Source organism: Neolamprologus brichardi, chromosome 4 (assembly GCF_056152115.1).
Source record: "Neolamprologus brichardi isolate AB-2024 chromosome 4, ASM5615211v1, whole genome shotgun sequence".
Taxonomy (NCBI): domain Eukaryota; kingdom Metazoa; phylum Chordata; class Actinopteri; order Cichliformes; family Cichlidae; genus Neolamprologus; species Neolamprologus brichardi.
In genome coordinates this window covers 11699706-11718123 of record NC_142107.1, presented here as the reverse complement: position 1 = coordinate 11718123, position 18418 = coordinate 11699706, and the positions used below count along the sequence as shown (strand labels likewise).

Here is an 18418-nt window from a genome sequence, read left to right as displayed (position 1 = left end):
ATGGCAACTGTCTTTCCCATAATGCCAGTCCTACACAAAAAGTCTTGTGTTTACTGTATATTTGTGCATGAAACTCAGCAAACAATTCAGAAAACTGGTGGGATAATATAACATAATAGCAGGTATGCGTTATTAACTCTCTCTCTTTTCCTTTCTCTTTGTCTTCCAGTGACATATTTGATGCCATGTTCCCAGTCACCCATATTGCAGGGGAAACAGTTATCCAGCAAGGTTTGTATGAATATTTGTTGAGGTGAAGATTAAAGTCAGCCTGCTGAGCAAAATCCAACTTGGTTTACGTACTTAATTATAGCAGGAATATGTGACTGTTTATTTTCCTCTGGCGAACAAAAACAATCCTTAAATCCTAATCAAAAAGATTCAATTTGAAACCTAAATGGTTTTTAGTGTCATAACTTGCACTCAGAGGTGCTCCACTCAACAAGGTTCTGGAAGCATTCCTCGGAGATTTGGGGACATACTGACATGATGGCATCACACAGTTGCTGCAGATTGTCATCCATGTTGAAAATCTCCCATGACAACACATCTGAAAGGTGTGGTACTGTTCTGACCCTAAATTCTGACCCTACTGCTGTGTGTCGCAGCAGAGATCAGTAGTCATCAGACCAGGTAACATTTTTATAATCTTCTGTTTTTGTTGAGCCTGTGGTAATTGTAGCCTCAGTTTCCTCTGCTGTTGTAGTCCATCATAGATGCTCTTCTGCATACTTTTGTTGTAATGAGCGGTTATTTGAGTTACCATTGCCTTCCCATAACCTTGAAGCAGTCTAGCAATTCTCCTCTAATCTCTGGCATCAGCAAGGCATTTTCAACTGCTGCTCACACATCATAGATGGTTCAGCTGGAAAATTCGAGTAGATCTGCAGCTTTAGACAACCCTGAGCAGATGGACAGGTATACCTCATAAATGTGTATTATGGCCATGTGTATCTATTCACAAGCTTTAAAAGGTCTGAAAAGAGAAGCCAGTGCAAAGGTGCCTCAAGCCTACATTCTTTCTAATGGGCAGCAGTGGTATAGAACACTTGTATAGAAGTCCATGGAAAGAACACCCTTATTGCTCACTTGACCTTTGACCTTAGTAAACACTTATCTAATGTATTTCTTAGTCTTACTGAATGATGTTCATTTCATTCATTCTGGTACCAAGTACAGTAGAAATGATAATGGAACAGGCTGTGCTTCAGGGTGGCGTTACCTTGCACTCTCAAATTCAACTCTTGCTTGTTATATCTGGTTTCAAAGCACAGCCAAAACGCTCAGCTCAAGGCTTCAAGGTTAACCATTTGGTGATGTCATAGTGGTTGTAGCCATCTTTGACACACTGGAATGCTCTGCCATGGTCATGAGTTACATCATCTTGATGGACTTAGCCACTTTAATGGAAAGGAAACAATTAAAGTGCTATTCTCACTGATTACCTTCGATGACTTTATCTTAAAGAATACTACAATTGTACTGCAACCCCTGTTTTTTTTCTCTGCCACTCCTACATTCCTTCCTGTTTCCTCTCATTGCCTCCCTCAAACATTCCCCTCAGTCTGCACCAGATGCCAGGTCTTTCTCGTCTGCCTAACTGCAGTCATCAAAACCTTTAGTCTAGGCATCCCTGGACTTTGACAGAACACAGATCAGCAAGTCCAGACTGTATTTTTCCAGCGCTCCTCCACACAAGCTCCTATCAAACACAGAAGTGGACACATTTAATCACATATTTAAAACACTGAAAACAAACATTCTCTCACACAAATTCCCAGTTCTAGATAATATTATGTTCACACCTGCTCAGAAAAACATAGTTTACATGTGTGGAGCATGCCTTACAAACACACACTCATACAGACACTAGGTGCAGGAAAACTGTCAGTGCTAGACAAACACTCCCTCAGTCTCTCCCACCTTCTCTTAAGACAACACCCAGGAGTATATCAGCCCTAATTTGGTGATAATAAGTCTAGCTAACTTTTCTGGGGGCCCTAGTTCCAATCCCAGACAGTCCATTGTTATATACACTATAGAGTGTGGTATACACTATATGCAGTGCTGATGTCATTGCTAACGTCTGGACTACTGTACAGCATCAAGAAACCAACCATGCCACTGACCACTCACACACTGTTTAGACACAACTGGGAGTTATTGACTGTAAGGTTTGAGTGGGATTTAAACAGGAGGTGATTTACTGTATTATAACATGCAAAATGTAGCATAGAGCTATTTTCATTGTAATATATTGCTTATAGAGAAGTTCATCCGCTGTTCCTGACATAAACTGTTATAATTAATAGTAATAAGATGTTTTCAGCGCTGATTTTTGTTCTGTTTGTCAGCAAGATTATTCAAAGACTATAATGAAACTTGGCATAAAAGTAGAAGTCGATCAAAGAAAGATGGCATTAACATTTGAATCAAATCCAGATCACTTTCTTTAAAAATGCAGAATAGCAGTATTGCCCTTGGTGCCCTACTAATTTTATATGAGTAAAAAAAATATTCGAAGATGAAATTAACTTGATGATGGACATGTTTACTTTAATGCTGACATTGTGTTTACAAAGCACCTGAGAGACTGAGGATGCAACCAGCGTTGTCCTTTTCGAGTCACAGCATAACACCTAAAATAGCTTGTATTGAAACAAAGCCTGTGTGTGTGTGTGTGAGTGTGTCTCTGTGTGTGTGCATTATGGTCAAATATTTGCTTGCACTCACAGAGGGATTGGAAATGATGCAAAACAAAGGATTGGGCACCAAAGTGATAAAAGACAGGAAGAGCAGGAGAAAAGAAAGACACAGTGAGAGGGAACTGAAAGACCGATAGATGAGATGAAAGAGAGAGACAGAGACAGACAGAGGGAGATAGCCAAGGGCCAGGTTGCAGCAGGTTGTGAGTAGGTGTATGTATGTGTATGTGTGTGTCTGAGGTTTCCACTGGGACAGACCTTCAGATAGACAAGGAGCGTTTTGTGTGACAAATAGAGCTGTATGATTAACGAGCCCCCTCCACTCAGTATTAATTAGCCGTGTGAACTCCTGTGAACTTTACTCACGGGGTGCTCTAAGCCTTTCAACTCTTTAGGTGAACATGCACACAGAAACACAATCACACACACATACAACCTCACTTTGTATCTGCTAAATGCACACAAATGCATACTTGTGTCATCAGGACTCATGCATCATTACCTGTATGTACCTCTGAATGGATTTGCATTTGCAGTTTGGAGTTGCGGGGAGAGATTTGCGCTGCTCATGTTTGTGGCTGTCAGTCCTCTTTAATAATTTCCCCTAAACCCTATGTAATGGATAGCATAATTAAAGGAACACTTGCCATTTTTTAGCCTTATCTCCAGACTAGATGCTTTTAACGGACATTAACCATCCGGATCCCATGACTCGCTTCGAGGGTTATTGTTCGCTTTGAAATCCCACCACACTTATGTCAGTGACACAACATCAGACCAGACAGCACATTTAGTTCCAAGCTTTGTAAATATAACAAACAGTATTCTTTAATATAAGGAACTAAATAAATTAAGCTGCTGCCTGTGGTTGGTTGCTATACTATGGATCTCTGTTCTTTACACTTCAGAAGGATCTAGCTATGCATGCTCAGACACTTCGGTTTCAGAGCTTGCATTATTAAGCCACCCAAGAACCAGTAATGAACACTGCTGCAGTTGCACCCTTCTGCTTGTGAGAGCCTTATATCACAAATATATTGGCAGGCCCAGTGAAATATGCGTTCTGGAGAAGGCAGTAGCACTTTTGACGCTGGGTGTGCCCTGAAGCTTGAAGTAGGTAATTTATGAAGATCTGAACAAAAATAACATCCAGACAAGAAACCCAACAGTTTCTTTTTTTTGTTGTTTCTTTGGCTTTTCAGAGAGGGCCCAGAACCAAACAGAGACATTCCAGGATTCACAAATCCCCAAAGTTTCTCAATTTATTTTGTGCCCCAGTTCATGTGAATTGGCTTCAAAAATACTTTAATCCCATAATGCTTCAATTTTAGTTTAAAGGTTCTTGATGGAGTTTTTAAACCTCTTTGAACACTACTTTTTTATGAATATGCTCTCTTTTTCTTTATTTGTGTTCATGCACAAGGACGCTCACAAGCGAAGTGTCACACTTAATTGCAGGGGACGATAATGATGATAGAGATGGAGAGAAGATTGCATGCTAGTAAGCAGTTTTAAGAGGCTTATCTTTTTTTTAAATGAAGCAATGTGTTTGTTTGGCCTCAAGGATACATTCTGTGAAGAACATAACTATATTTGTTTACAAGAAAACATTATAGGGGCACCTTTTACTGGTTAAAAAGTCCACATTTGAGAAATAAACAGGAGGTGAAAGTAAAAGAGGAAAAAAAGGAAGTAAAGGAAGCTTTCTAAATGGTTTAAAGCTAGCAGGTATTGATGTCTTATCTGTGCTCACCTGTGTTTCTCCTCCTCTCTCCCCTCTAGGTGATGAAGGAGACAACTTCTATGTGATTGACCAAGGCGAAGTGGACGTAAGTGGGTCAGAGCACATTTAGAGTACACTCTTACTTGTACTTTGAATGAGTCAAAGCAAAATATTTAAATTAAAGGGGATTCCAGTATGGTTTTATTTACTGTCTCATGTGTAGTCTATAAGAAGGATTGTGACTCAGTAGAAAAACCCAGCCGCCTTCACTCACATAGAGATAAAATTTCCTTCTAACAATGGGCAGGTTGTAGGATTGCCCCTATGTTTTGTTCTCTTCAAAGGTCTCTTCCACTCTGATGACAATCTGTGCACTGCTATAGATTTGAACTGGCTGTGAGAGGCACACAAACTGAGAGATCTTTTGTCTTAGCAAGCCTGACACAGAGCGATAGAGTTAAATGGAGGGAGATAAAACAGAAGCTAGTTAAACAGGAAGTGACCTTATCAGCTTACAACAGTGAGCACAGAGACAGTGGGCAAGAGGAGAGAAGCAGGTTGGCAAGCTTGGCTGAAGTTTGACCCACCTGAGCAGGAAGAAGTAAGTGTAGGAGTAGTGAGATGGTGCCTTGATAGAAAGATGGTGTAGCAATGAACTCTCAGAAAGTGAATTGTCAAATATCATTTGATAAGTTGTGGGGTTCTTTTTAGAGTCCTGTGTAAGAGTAAGGATCCATGGTTGTTTATGTAGTTCAAGATTATATTCACGTTAGATACAAAGATAGATGGTAATATCTGGAAAAACTCAAAAATCTGTCTACAACAATCAAGACAAAGTTTGCTTGTTTAATCTTATAAAGTTCCCTCTTCTCAAAATTTCTTAATTCTGATCTGATCTAAGTCCACATCTGCATCTGCTCAGTCTGTGCATTTTATTTTGTTCTGCCGGAGGTCGTCTCCTCTGGACTGACACCACACGCTCCCAAAGCCAGGACCCTGTCACCCTGCACTCCTACCCTCAACCTCACCCCTGTCCAAACCTCGTGTTCATTTGTGTCGCCTTCACCTCATCACCATCGCGCCATCCACCCCTCTATCTCTACAGACAGCTGCTGCCTCCCAGCCAAAGCCCAGGCGCTAAACTGCTTCAAGATCAGTGCCGAGGTTATTAAAGTGTGGAGATGTCTCTCATTAAGCTGGGGTGTAAATCTGCCAGCATCCCATAAACTGCCTGAACGCTGACAACCACTGCCACTACTGTAAACACCCCTCCATGTCTGCACTCAAATCTCCTCACTTACGGCCTGTATTTATATGGGTGCACCGCTAAAGAAATTACAGCTTTCATGCCAAAATGTAAGATGATCTTATCAGGGCAAAGAAATGGTAGCTATAATTAAATATTGATAGTTGCTTAATCACAATTATTTGGGTAATTGTTGAAATTACTTACCTTAACAGTCATTTTAAAGGAAAGCTTATTTTATTTTATAGTGGATTTGGCAATGAAATTAATTACATCATGCCAAACAGAGATGCAGATTTTTTGTTGCACCTACCTGTATGGGCAGCAGGCTTGTACAAAGAAACAAACTCATGACTCATCTAACCCTTCCAGTAATTTTGATTCATTGGTTCATTAATTATTCACAGGCACATGCGATTTGCTCTCGCAAAATTCACTTATTGTGAGAGACAGCATACAGCATGTTAATCAAAACTTTTCTGTTCTGTCATCTCAGCCCTGACTGGAAGTAACTTCACTCTTGCTCCCGTTCAAGTATTAAAGCAGCTCTGTCTATCTGGGATTTGCAACAGAGTGTTCATGAAACTTTATGACACCACATGAGGATGAAACAGTGACTCATAGGTCAGGAGATACCTGAGGACTGGACCGTTAAAAAGCCTGTATGCTACCTGTATGCTCTGATGTAACTCTTTCTCAGCGTTCATTTAATTGCTCTTCTAGGCTTGACGTAACCAAAGTCAGCACTCTGCATCTCTTTGAAGCCATGCCACTGTATAGTGAAGGATGAGTCCCCTGTGGTCTACTTGGAGCATGAATAATGGCCTGCAACAATTCTGGCAATTCACAACAACCACCAGAGAGGAATAAACCCTGCTTCCCTCTGCCTCTCTCTGTGTTATTAAGTCAACAAGATAGTGGATAGTGTGTCGACAGCTGAAACCGTAACAGCCCTAGAGACAGCCTGAATGAGTCTCACTGAGGTTGCATTGTCTGTAGAGCTACAGTGGTTGATCTCAGTAGAGCTGTGCATGTGTGTTCCTGCACATGTAAGTGATGAAGCATCATGAGAATGTGTGTTTCAGATGACACACAGCCCGAACAAATCCACACAGCTTTCCGACCTCCCATCACTTCCAAATCACAGGGATGACTCTAACAAGACAAGACAAAGAAAATAAAAGGGATTGATGGAGAGATGGTAGGGATAGAGGGCATTTTAGAGGGTCTCATCTGAGGGCTTAGTGGGGATCAAATACTTAGGGACAAGCCTAGTGAGAAAATCAAACAGCCCGGAAACTGAAGGGGGATGGGGGAATGGTGGGCCAAGTGTTGGATAAAGTGTCTTTGGATGGGTAGCTGAAATAGCAGAAAGTTTTAAATTCCTACCTCAGAAAATGTTTGTATTCTTCAGAAGCATCCCATCTTATATATGACCCTCTTTATAAATTTTGCTTTTGTTCTGTCTGCAGGTGTATGTGAATGGTGAGTGGGTGACCAGTATTGGAGAAGGAGGTAGTTTTGGAGAGCTGGCCCTCATCTACGGGACTCCTAGAGCTGCCACCGTCAAGGCCAAAACAGACCTGAAACTGTGGGGCATTGACAGAGACAGCTACCGACGCATCCTCATGGTATGAACTTCGTCATGATGACTCTCAGTATTTCTGTAAACTCCATGGTAACAATATGCAAGAGGCTGGTTTGTAGCAACCATACATTGCAAAACTTGATGGGTAAATTGCTTCCACTGTGCACACAGCAGTACAGCTGTATATTTTTTTCCGTGGCTGTACTGTGGTGGTGTAGGTTCAGAAAAGCTTCCAACCTGCTGATGATTATAAATTAGCTGTAGGTGCAGATGTGCGAATGTACGGTTGTCTGTCTTTCTTTGCGTTTCCCTGTGATGGAGTCGGATCTGCCTTGGCTGTGCACTGCCTCTTGCTCTACATCAGCTGGGATAGGCTCCAGCTCTCCTGCTGCCCCTAGTTAGATAAGTGGCTAAGAAACAGGATGGAGAACTGAATATCTTCTTTCTTGTGAGTGAAATTACAGTATGACAGTTTTGGGACACAAAGTGCTTGCTATGGTTCTTCGTAGTGTAATGCTTTACACATTTGACTAACAAGCTAAAGGCACTTGGTTTGATCACACAGCCCTTAAGGGTTGTGGTTAGGCCGGCTAGCCAGTGCAAAAACTCTGCCAAATCAAACATATGGAGCTGATAGGGTGACCCCCTTTTGTCTAAGGGCCAAAAGTTTCTTCTTCTTTACGTGAAGAAAAGTTACTCTCTTGGTTACTAAAATAGATATACTGGCTACCTATAAATGTATGCATTTGAGCACCATGGAAATTTCTGTATTATATAATTAAAGAGGAACGCTATTACTCTGTTTTGGGCATTTTAACAGTAGTAGACAAATAACCAAAGGGGTTCTAGGTCTGTAGAGCTTGTTATTTGTAGGTAGGTAGGTATTTAAATATATTTAACCCATAAATTGGAAAAGATATGCTATCATAATTTTATGGTATATTTGAAAATATTAAACATTAAAATAAATCCACACTATGACACTGTAGACAAATAATATCTACATCCCATTAGTAGACTCTCTACGGTCATCAATCACAGTCCTCTGCTTGCAGTATTTTCTCCCAGTCAACCACTTAAGGCTCCTTAAGCACTTAAAACATTTGCTTTCTTTTTTATACTCCAAATACGCTTTAACACACAGAGGAGTGTATCCTCCCATTTTAATGCGTCTAGATCTCTTCTTAGATGAAGAAAGCCAAAAGTGGGGAGGGAGTGAGAAGAGGAGTAAAAAAAAGTCAATATTAATGCCTCCTTTTGCACTTCCCACTCCGGGAGCTTATCTAGCAGGAATGTCGAAATGTTTAAACTGGAAACACAAGGAACTGTGCCCTTGCCCTCATCCTTGCTCATAAGTGCACACGCACACACGCGCACACACACACACACACACAGATCGGTTGTTATTAGAATGACTAAATATTGTCCATGTGTGTGTCTGTGCCCAGCTAAACACTTCCTCAAATGTTCCTAACACCATATTCCAAATAAATTAGAGAGTTCCCATTTAACTTTTCAAACTACCTCTTACATTTAAGCCTTGGCCAACTGAAAGTTCAGTTCAGTGTAAAACCAGCAGAGATTGAAGCAGGTTTGTTTTCGGACCTTTCAGCTCAGAGTAAAGTTGGCATTGACCTACACAGCACTCATGTCACCTCTTAAGCGCATAGTTAAACTAAGGGCACAGTCCGCCCTGGTAACCTTTCTTTGAGAGGATTCTCCTTGTCTTACACATTTCATTCCTTCGTTGCTTCCAGCAGCAGCTGCAGGAGGGGAGACGGGGTGAAACAGAATTCAATTATGTGAACCTGTAGTTAATTATTGCTGTCAATGATTTGTAAAGCTGTTTTTACAAAGTGTGGTATTCTGGCAAGGACTTAGGCCAACGAGTGAGCTTTCTCTCTGAGTGTAAATGTGTATGTGTTTGTGTGTGGTGTGTTTCCCAGCAAAAAATATGCTGAGCGCCTGTGTCTGCAGCTAGTTAGCTGGAAGCTCATAAGGTGCATTGCCACTGCCATCAGGTTCATTGTTCTCACATCTGCTTTCCTGTCCCGAGTCTGCTGTGTTTCCAAATCTTAAAAATAATTATGTGTAATTTAAATGGTTTTACATTTACAGTCACTAGTTCATTCCATTTCAAGACACATTATTTTGAACAATTATAGCAACAGTTGCATGTTGCATGGATATCGAGTAGAGAGGTAGGGCAGGCGGGCCATGGAATACCAGGTAATCTCAGTTAGGCAGATCTCATGTTTAGCTTCTTTATCCTGCACACAGCATGCTAAAAGTTACTGAACACTGCAAATCACTTTGCAACCCACCTAAATCTCAGCTCCTGCTTTTTATGCCATTTCTGACTTTTTTGCACTTAAGTGGCTCTAACTGCATTAGGTTTTTGAATAACCGTCTATATTTGATCCTTAAGCTGAATATTAATTTCAACGGATCAAAGTGAATTTCAAAACCAATGAAGCCACATTTATGTGATTTTTAAACAGTCTCCTCCCCAGTTAGTGATCCACCAGAAATGTAAATTTTGTAACCAGTTGATCATCCAAGTCACTTAGACCTACAAAATGGTAAATGGATCAATCAGGAATAAATTTAATATTTTTGAAGAACTATTTGGTTAAAAAAAGATACTTTAAATCTCAGAACTTTTACAATTTACTATTTTAGTTCTCTAAAAAGTGCTTCTTCTTACTTCTTATATACTTCATATATTTCATATAAAACCTTTAAGATGAGCAGAAATTGTTTATAGGTGCCTTTGATGAATTTACTTGTAGATATTTCTCCTTACACCATGCCCAGTGGAAAATAATGACACGCGCACAAGTCATTATATCACAGTTTGTTTACAGTACGGCCATGATTTTATCATGTAGAGCCAAAGAGCCTCTCACTACACCACCCACCCTACCAGCTTCCTTATCAGGGTGTACATTGAGTAAACAGTGTAATGCCATTCCCCGTGATAACCACACTGTTTCTATTGTGTTACTGCCATTTATACAATACCTTCCTTGTTGTGTCATCTTGGTATTTAAACACACATAGCTACAGACAAAGCCGTTAACAAACCGACAGACAACTGTCAACAAACAGAACATGAGACGAAAGGAAACAAGGAGAAATTATACAGAGAAATGAGAGGGGATGTGTGCGTGGCGGGTTGGTGGTGTATGTTTTTCACATTGGACAGAGATGAAGGTGATGGAGATGGGGTGTAAGGTACAGTTGGTTTAGTCTGGCTTCACGCCACACCTCAAGTCTTTGATGACTCTCCCTCAAAGACTGAACAGACACAGAGGCTGGTTCATCTTTTAGCCACAGGAGGAGTGAACACTGGGGCCAACAGGAGCAGAAGAGTTTTATACATGAAACATGTGCTCAGGCCCTCCCAAGTAGACAAGATAAAACAGAAGACAAAGAGAAAAAAAGATGTTCACCAACAAAATAAATGATAACTTGAAATTTTAGAAATAGAAATTTAGAAACGCATCATTTTCATTCCTTCCACCGCAGCGAGCCTCTTTGAAACCCTGCGATGTTACTCTGGCCCACCCAGCGGTTCCTACTGCAGTCGTATAAATCACATCTACTGTATTGTAATGTAGTTTCATGTACACATGTTAAGCCTTTAAGCCTTGCAAGGCTGTCTGATTAGCTCTATGGGGAGACTTTCAAATCTGAAGACCAACTTAACATCTCTGTGTAAGCTGGAGTGTGTGTGTGTGTGTGCGGTGTGTGTTAGAGGTAGAGGGTACATGCGTTACTGTTTGTATTTGCTTGCTTAACGAGCAAGTTTCATCTCTGCGGAGACGGCAGCAAAACATAAGTGGCAGAACTAAAAACAGACTGCACGCTCTGCCTGCACACACTGACGACACACATGCACACAGACACACAACTCAAATCATTTATCCAGGAGGGAGGCAGCGCAGGCTAGAATTCCTTTAATCAAGTTGTTTACGATTCTGACTTTGACATTGGCTCACTTGGGAACATTTTCTCCCCTTTTAAGACAAAATGTGAAATTATATGAAATTAGAGGCAGCAGCGGGTCTCAGGCACTTATGCACTAAAGACACCCCAAGCCTCAATATATCATTTCCATATGCAAAGGCAGGGCGGACAAGATCGTCTCTCCTCACTCGCTTTTACTCTCTTCATGCTCCCACTCCCTCTGAGTGGTTCTGTGCAGCGAGGGAAGGGGTCCTCTGGGTCTAGACTTGTCAGGAAGCACCTGATTTTCATGGCAGAGGCAGAATGGGGGAAAGTCCCCTGCCTGGTGGGTGGGGTGGGCCACACACACACACACACACACACACACACACACACACAGACATACACGTATCAGAAACGCATTACATACACCTGCATAACCATGACTCCATGAACTGTCATCTATTCATCACAGATTAAAAAAAAAAAAAGTGTATTCATGTTTTAATATTTTGGCAGTATTCATATGTAATATTTGGAGGTTTTTTTTAAAGGTTGGCTGTGGAATGAGAAACATGCAACTCTTTGGATGCTCTCTATGTTAACTCTTTGCAAAAAAGGTGCAGATTTTCAGGCTCTTTCCAATATTTGCACCCCAAAGAAATACATCTTTCACAGTTGAAAAACTTTGTCGAAGCAAAGTTGCTGTGCTTTTAACTTTGGTTATTAAAGGAGTGAAAAAAATAAAACAAATTAAAAGTTTTAAAGAGTTTCTGATTAATGAGAGTGATCTCTTGGTTTTGGGATAAAAATCAAACTTATGACCATTGGTGTGCATTACATTATAGTATTACAACAACTTCCTTAAATGGTAAATGTGTTTGCTTTTGTGTGTGTTACAGGGCAGCACACTGAGAAAGAGAAAGATGTATGAAGAGTTCTTGAGCAAAGTCTCCATTCTTGGTAAGTCTGTGTGTTAAATATAATATAGACAAGACGTGCAGCATGTTGTCACTGGTGACTATAATGAATTCTTTTACACTTTGTTAATCAGTTTGTGATTATGCCGAAGGATATGAGTGTGTTTATACATATTTATGCATTCATTTTACACAGGTCAAAGAGTTGAGAGTGCAGAAAGTTACTTATATACTGTAGATTAACCCACATAAACACAGGCGCACGCTGTCACAAAAGGCCCATAGCTGAGTGAGGTCTGTGTGTACAGTCCTAATCTTCTCACACTGTTCATGCTAAAGCCAGTCACACTATGCAATGTGTGCAATGTCTCCATGTGGACAATTAAGGAATGGGGAGTTGAGATAAGCCCCTCTTTGCGGCAGGAATTTGGATAACCAGCCTGCACAGGCAATTTGGTTTTCAGGGATGGCGAATGAGATTCATTCAGAGTTTGAAAACGAGTTGCAATTGGAGCTGACATCTCATCCCTTTCCACTTGATCGTGTATGTGGTGTATAAAGCAAGGCCATGCCCTCTGTACAGAGTTATTAGCTGGCTGAGTAAACACATACACTCAATCCTGGTGTTAGGAGGATGTCTTTGCGAGGTCCGCTCTCTTTTCATTCAGCTCTTTTCTTTCACAGCTCTCTTTTTGACAGCCTTGTCGAGGCCTGTATTCAGACAGCACCCTCCTGCTTTTCCTCTCCTCATTCGCTTTGCTCGGCCCCTTTGAATTGGAGGAGGAGTAGGAGGCGGGGGTGTTTTTGTTTGTCTTTGATTTTTGAGATAGCCACGAAATTGGGTACAAGCCCTTGATGTCATGGAGTGAAGGGAGTAAAAAACACAACCTGTTGTTTGTCGTACACACACACACAGGCCCTAGCATCTCCACGGGCAATTCCCTGTGCGTCTACCGTGTATGTGTGTAGCATGGTGCTCCAAGTGGCTGCAAGTTCTGTGAAGCATGAAATGTAGGTTCTTTAGTCGGCACATTTGTGTATCATGTTACCGCGCTAGTTGTTAGGGTTCACCTCTATAAGACCTGCTGCCTTTAACTGGCAGCCAGAAAGAAGACATCCATCTGGGTCCAGCAGACACCTCGGCCCCACTGGCGGGGGACACTGGACACCTCCAAACCGGCAGGCTTACCTTAACTAATCCTAAGTGCACACACACAAATAGACACACTGGGATCAGTTACTGAGCACATCAGGGACAAAGAGAGAGTGCTGTAGTTTTACACCTCTAACTCATGTCTGAGTCAAATCAAAACATTGAATCTTCTAGACAAAGCTAAGGATGAGCAGTGCTTTCACTGCAGCAAAGTCACATTCCACGTGTTGGTGTAGCTGCTTTTAAGGCAACAATAATCTGCTCCATTTTTAAAGGATTAGCCGATTCAGTAACCAATGTCTGAATAGAGATGTTTACTTACTTGCGGGTCCTGTTTCTTTAAGTATTATTTCATCTGAATTGCCTAAAACTCCTTTGGTTTAAGCATTTTTCCCAGTGAGATGTATGACTGTGTTTTTGGTTTCTAGAAATATCTCAGGCTAACCACGTCACTGTTGCTGTGGTTGGATAATCGTAAAGACTATCTGACTCGCTCAGAACAAACTTAGAAAGATGCTGTCAATTTTTTTAGCAGAACTCCTTCACATATCTTGACCTTTACTTCTGTTTGATCTTTAAAATTATATAAAAGTGAAAAAAATTTTTTAAATATATAATTTTAATCGTTATTAAAGCATTGCTGCTTAAATCAAAATCATATTTATTAGTATATTTGGTTATATTTCAGATAATTTCACTGATGAAGTTAGACTGTAGCTATGAAATCATATTTTGCAACCATAGAACGGAAGTGGTGGAAAGGAACTTGATCGCACCACTTGAACTTGATTGGACTATAATCAACACAATCCAGAGTGAGTACAACAAAGTTTTAGGAGTCAGTTTTAAGGTGTTTGAGATCCATAAAATTAGGGAGGAGACAGAGAGGCTGATACAACGGTTCCTCTTAAATTACTGGATTGTAATTAGTGTTCCTACCAGCTTACTGAACAAGGAAAGCCTCTATCTCCGGGCCATGAAACGGTAATCCACATTGTATGTGCATCTACTACTGATCAATGTAAATAAGACCGTCTTTTCAGTAATCTGTATTTGCTGTCCTTTCACAGAATCTTTGGATAAATGGGAGCGCCTGACTGTGGCCGATGCCCTGGAGCCTGTTCAGTTTGAGGATGGAGAGAAGATAGTGGTGCAGGGAGAACCTGGTGATGATTTCTTCATCATAACAGAGGTAAAGTTTGTGAAGAATATGATGTTTTACAAAGCACTGGAAGCATGTCTCTGTGTGTGAAAGAGACAAGTTTGATGATGGAGTTTAACCTAGTTACAACACAGAGCATAAAGCTGATTTTTTGCACATTGAGTGCTTTAGAAAAAGCATTAAAATCACCAGAATTACAGTGTATGTAATGGTTTCCTATTACTGTCACATTTCCTGTAAGCTGTAGATGTTGACATACCGGGGCCTAAAATCGTGTGCATGTCATCAGAGTCATCAAGGGGGGCACTAGGGTTGATGTAAATGTCATCATACAGAGACGTTGGTGGGCTGTTTGCTGACATTGCAACTGATCCCAGTTTATTGCCACCAGCAGACAGAGTACCCAGTGCTCCCCTGCCCCAGCCTGCAAACACACAGAACCTGTGCAAAGAATGGCTCCCTCACACTGGAGGCTTTGTGGAACCGAGGCCCCTGGTGTGACTTCATGAAGGGCCCCCTGCCTGTCATCCTAACGCACTTTTTATTAACTCCATACTTATTCGGCTTTCACCAGCATCGAGTCAAAAGGGGCATCTAAAGGGGGTTGGGGCACAATCTGCTGTTGTTGCGTCCTTATTTTCAGACCTGCTCGCGGGTTAGTCCCTCTTCTTCAGAGTGTCATTCTTTCTGTCACCTACTAAGTTTACCTAACTTACTCGTTTCATGTCCATCGATAATAGGAGCAGTACACTGGTTACAGTGGATTGAAATGGCTAAGCTAGAGGTACTTCTTTATCAGGGTTGGTTAATGATGTATCAGCCTATATCCCTATTTTGGCTCACACAGATTCTCTCCCTTCACCTGCGCCCCTGCAGTACAACACTCTTCTCCATCCTTCTTTTTTATCTGCATTTTTATGCTCCTCACTATGCCCCTCTTAACATATATAATAGACATTCATTTTCCAGTTATTTGAAATGTTCTTTTGGCTTTTATCCAGCTCAGTAAATTTGCACGTCAGCCGTTAATGCTCCGAAGGAGTAAGGATGTTCACATCTATGATGGGTTAGCAAAGTGTAGCACTCATGGTCACGCTTACATCAGTCTCACTTGCTGAATTTCAAACTTTAATTTATACAAAGAAAACCTGAAGACAGATGAACTACAGCTCTGGCTGAGCTTAACCAGGGAGGCTGTCAAAAAATGTGCATAAAATTAATATACTAGTGATATTAGAGCTGTTTAGATTTCCTCCAAGTATAGCAACAAAATGTAACTTTTGTAACAAGCGATGTTTACAGGACATTGTTCAAAATCCTAAAACTACTTGAACTACTTGTCATATTAGACCAAATAAGGTTGTAGCATCACTAAAGGCATGTTATATTTCCTATGAACTTTCCTCACAGATGCTCATACTTTTCACTTGTAGGAAAAACACTGTTTTATGTCTTGTTTAAAGAAATGGCAGCCCCCGGGTACTGATATAGCTCATGAAGTGGTGCAGGTGACCCATACGCTGTGAGGCTGTTACATGTTCAAATCTACTGCTCTCTCTTGCCTTTTCCGTCTTTGCTCCACTGTCCTATTTCAATAAATGCTAAAAAGCTCCTCCACATTAAAGCTGAAGATCTTTGACATCGTAAATGACCTCTGAAACTCCAGAAATTTGTAATAACTGACAGTGAATGTCAGTGGTCTTAGTCCTGTACGACAATGCCAGGATTATCGATAATTTGTAATGCAAAAATTACCCGCACAAATTACGTATTGCTAATATTAACCTATATTTTATCAAATAAAGAGGTCATGTGATACTATTAGGTCTGTGAAAATTGGCATCTTGGTGATTTTGGTGAGGGCTTCAACAGACTCAACCACTTTTATGTTGCATTCTGTGAATCTAGTTTGGTGTGAGGCTCCTACTGTCAATCAGTTTGAGCTCATCCCATCCAATGCATATATGCTGCACAAAACACAGAAATGAAACTGGAATTTTCTAAATTGCATGAAATGTAAGACCTGTACTTATAGACTGCACTGTATATATTTGACATACACCTCACATTATCTTGTTGTCTATTATTGCAGTGCTGCTCTAAGTCTAAAGTCTTTCAGAAGCCAATTTGTGCAGGAAATGCAAAAGACACAACTATGTATGTGTGACTCATCAATCTGAGACTTTGTACATCCCAAAGAGGAAAAACAAAATAGCAAAATATGTAGAGGAATGTGGGGGGGGGGATAGCAGGATGGAGAGATGGAGGAGAAAGAGGAAAAGGAAGAGAGATACAGGAATCCACTTTTACAGGCAAGCAGCCCATTGAAGGCAGCTGTCTAGGTCTATGTGAATGTGTCACAATGTGAGACTCATCATTTTACATGCAGGCAGCCACACGCAGCACTGAGGAAGGGGGACCAACACTTTCTAGAATGTATATATTTTTAACCTAAATACTGCTTTCTCTTTAATCCCATCACCCCAGCAGCAGCTTGTCTCTTTCTTTAACCCCGTTTCCCTTTCTTCTGTCTATTTTCCCCTTTGTGTCTAAGCTCTCACCCCCTCTTTTCCTCCCTCCCTCCCGCTTGCTCCCCATCTCTCATGCTGCAGAGCCTGACTTTCCCAGAGCAGGGCGGACTGTGGTGGAATGTGTGTTGCTGACTTTCACACAGGGTCAGGAGCCCTCCTGGGAGGGAGACGAGAGAGACAGACAGAGGGATGAGTCAAAGAGGGCAGGGACATATGGGTTGCGAGGAGGTTGATTCAAAAAGGACCACATGTAAAGAGTTAGAGGATTTTGCGAGCACGTGTTACAGTAAGATCAGCCTCCTGCGCTCTGGCTATGCACTTCTTGTGATTCTTTTTATTTCTTTGCTCTGTGCTTTGCTTAGTCAGTTACTCTTTTTCCTTTTTTTTCTCAGTTGCCCACCGTGCCTCTTTTTTCTGTCTGTTTTCACTGTCTTTTGTTGTTTTGTGTGGTTTTGGTAGATGAAGCCAAAGACAAACCCCACAATCACAAATTACATGCTTCTTATGGGGAAGATTAACTAAAAGGAGGTATGGAGACATCACTTTCTCTTCCTTCTGGGTGAAATGGGGCCCTAATGAAAAGTGACATGTTTACATTTTTTTTCTCACACTGTACAAACAAGCCTTTACAAGCTCTGGGGGCCACAGAGACTCAGCCTCACCTTCCCTTACGTCAACCCTCTCTGCCTTTTCCACCGTTTGCTCTCTTCTTAAGGGCTCTACTCACCTAATGTGCAGACTCTTATTTTCTCCATGCCATTCAGTCAAGCCTTTGAGAAAAAGGGCCAGTTAAAGATTAAGATGCATTATGTGTTGCCACTTAACTATAAACAGATGTGGGAAAAGTTACAGTTTGTCAAGTTAAGTCAAAATCAGTGTTTTCAGTCTTTAACAAGTCGTTTGCACCTTTTACACTGTGATATTTCAAGATTTCACAGTATGCTACTGCTAAGTATTAACTAGAAATAACACATGCACGGGTTTTTTTTAATGTCCAATAATTAGTAGCATAACTTGCGCTTTCCCAGGCAGTAATGCAAAACTGTAGCAGCAAACAATCTTGGGTAGAGGGAAAAGGCTACCCGAAAAGCTATTCAGTGCACTCCTGAATCAATGCAATCTAATCAATTCATAAGATTTATCTTTACATGAGATAACTGGAATTGTAAGGTTGACATGTTGCATAATATAATTTTTATTCTTGGTGTTTCATTTTTATCTAGAAGGTCACTCAGAGTACATCCTCTGGAAAAGCCAGTGTCCATCTTTTAAATTCTTAATGGAAGCGATGCAGATGTTCACCCAAGCACCACTCCACCACCTTTCATGAAATTAGTTTTTGAATAACAAACAGATGAACAGCTCTGATCATATACCAATCACATACCTTTGTGAAAGGAATTATTATGTCACTTTATGCCAAAAAGATGACTTCCAGC

At 40.9% G+C, this 18418-nt stretch overlaps 1 protein-coding gene across 2 annotated transcripts in view; it reads left to right on the top strand.

Annotated features, from left to right (window-relative positions):
- The window catches only part of prkar1b (protein kinase, cAMP-dependent, regulatory, type I, beta), a 66031-nt gene that overhangs the window by 39152 nt on the left and 8461 nt on the right, over positions 1-18418 (top strand). For both annotated transcript variants that reach the window (XM_006791445.3, XM_006791446.3), the window contains 5 exons: positions 170-231; positions 4488-4534; positions 7147-7305; positions 12116-12176; positions 14357-14478. In XM_006791445.3, coding sequence (XP_006791508.1) covers positions 170-231; positions 4488-4534; positions 7147-7305; positions 12116-12176; positions 14357-14478 — 451 coding nt within the window. The remainder of the gene's footprint in view (positions 1-169; positions 232-4487; positions 4535-7146; positions 7306-12115; positions 12177-14356; positions 14479-18418) is intronic.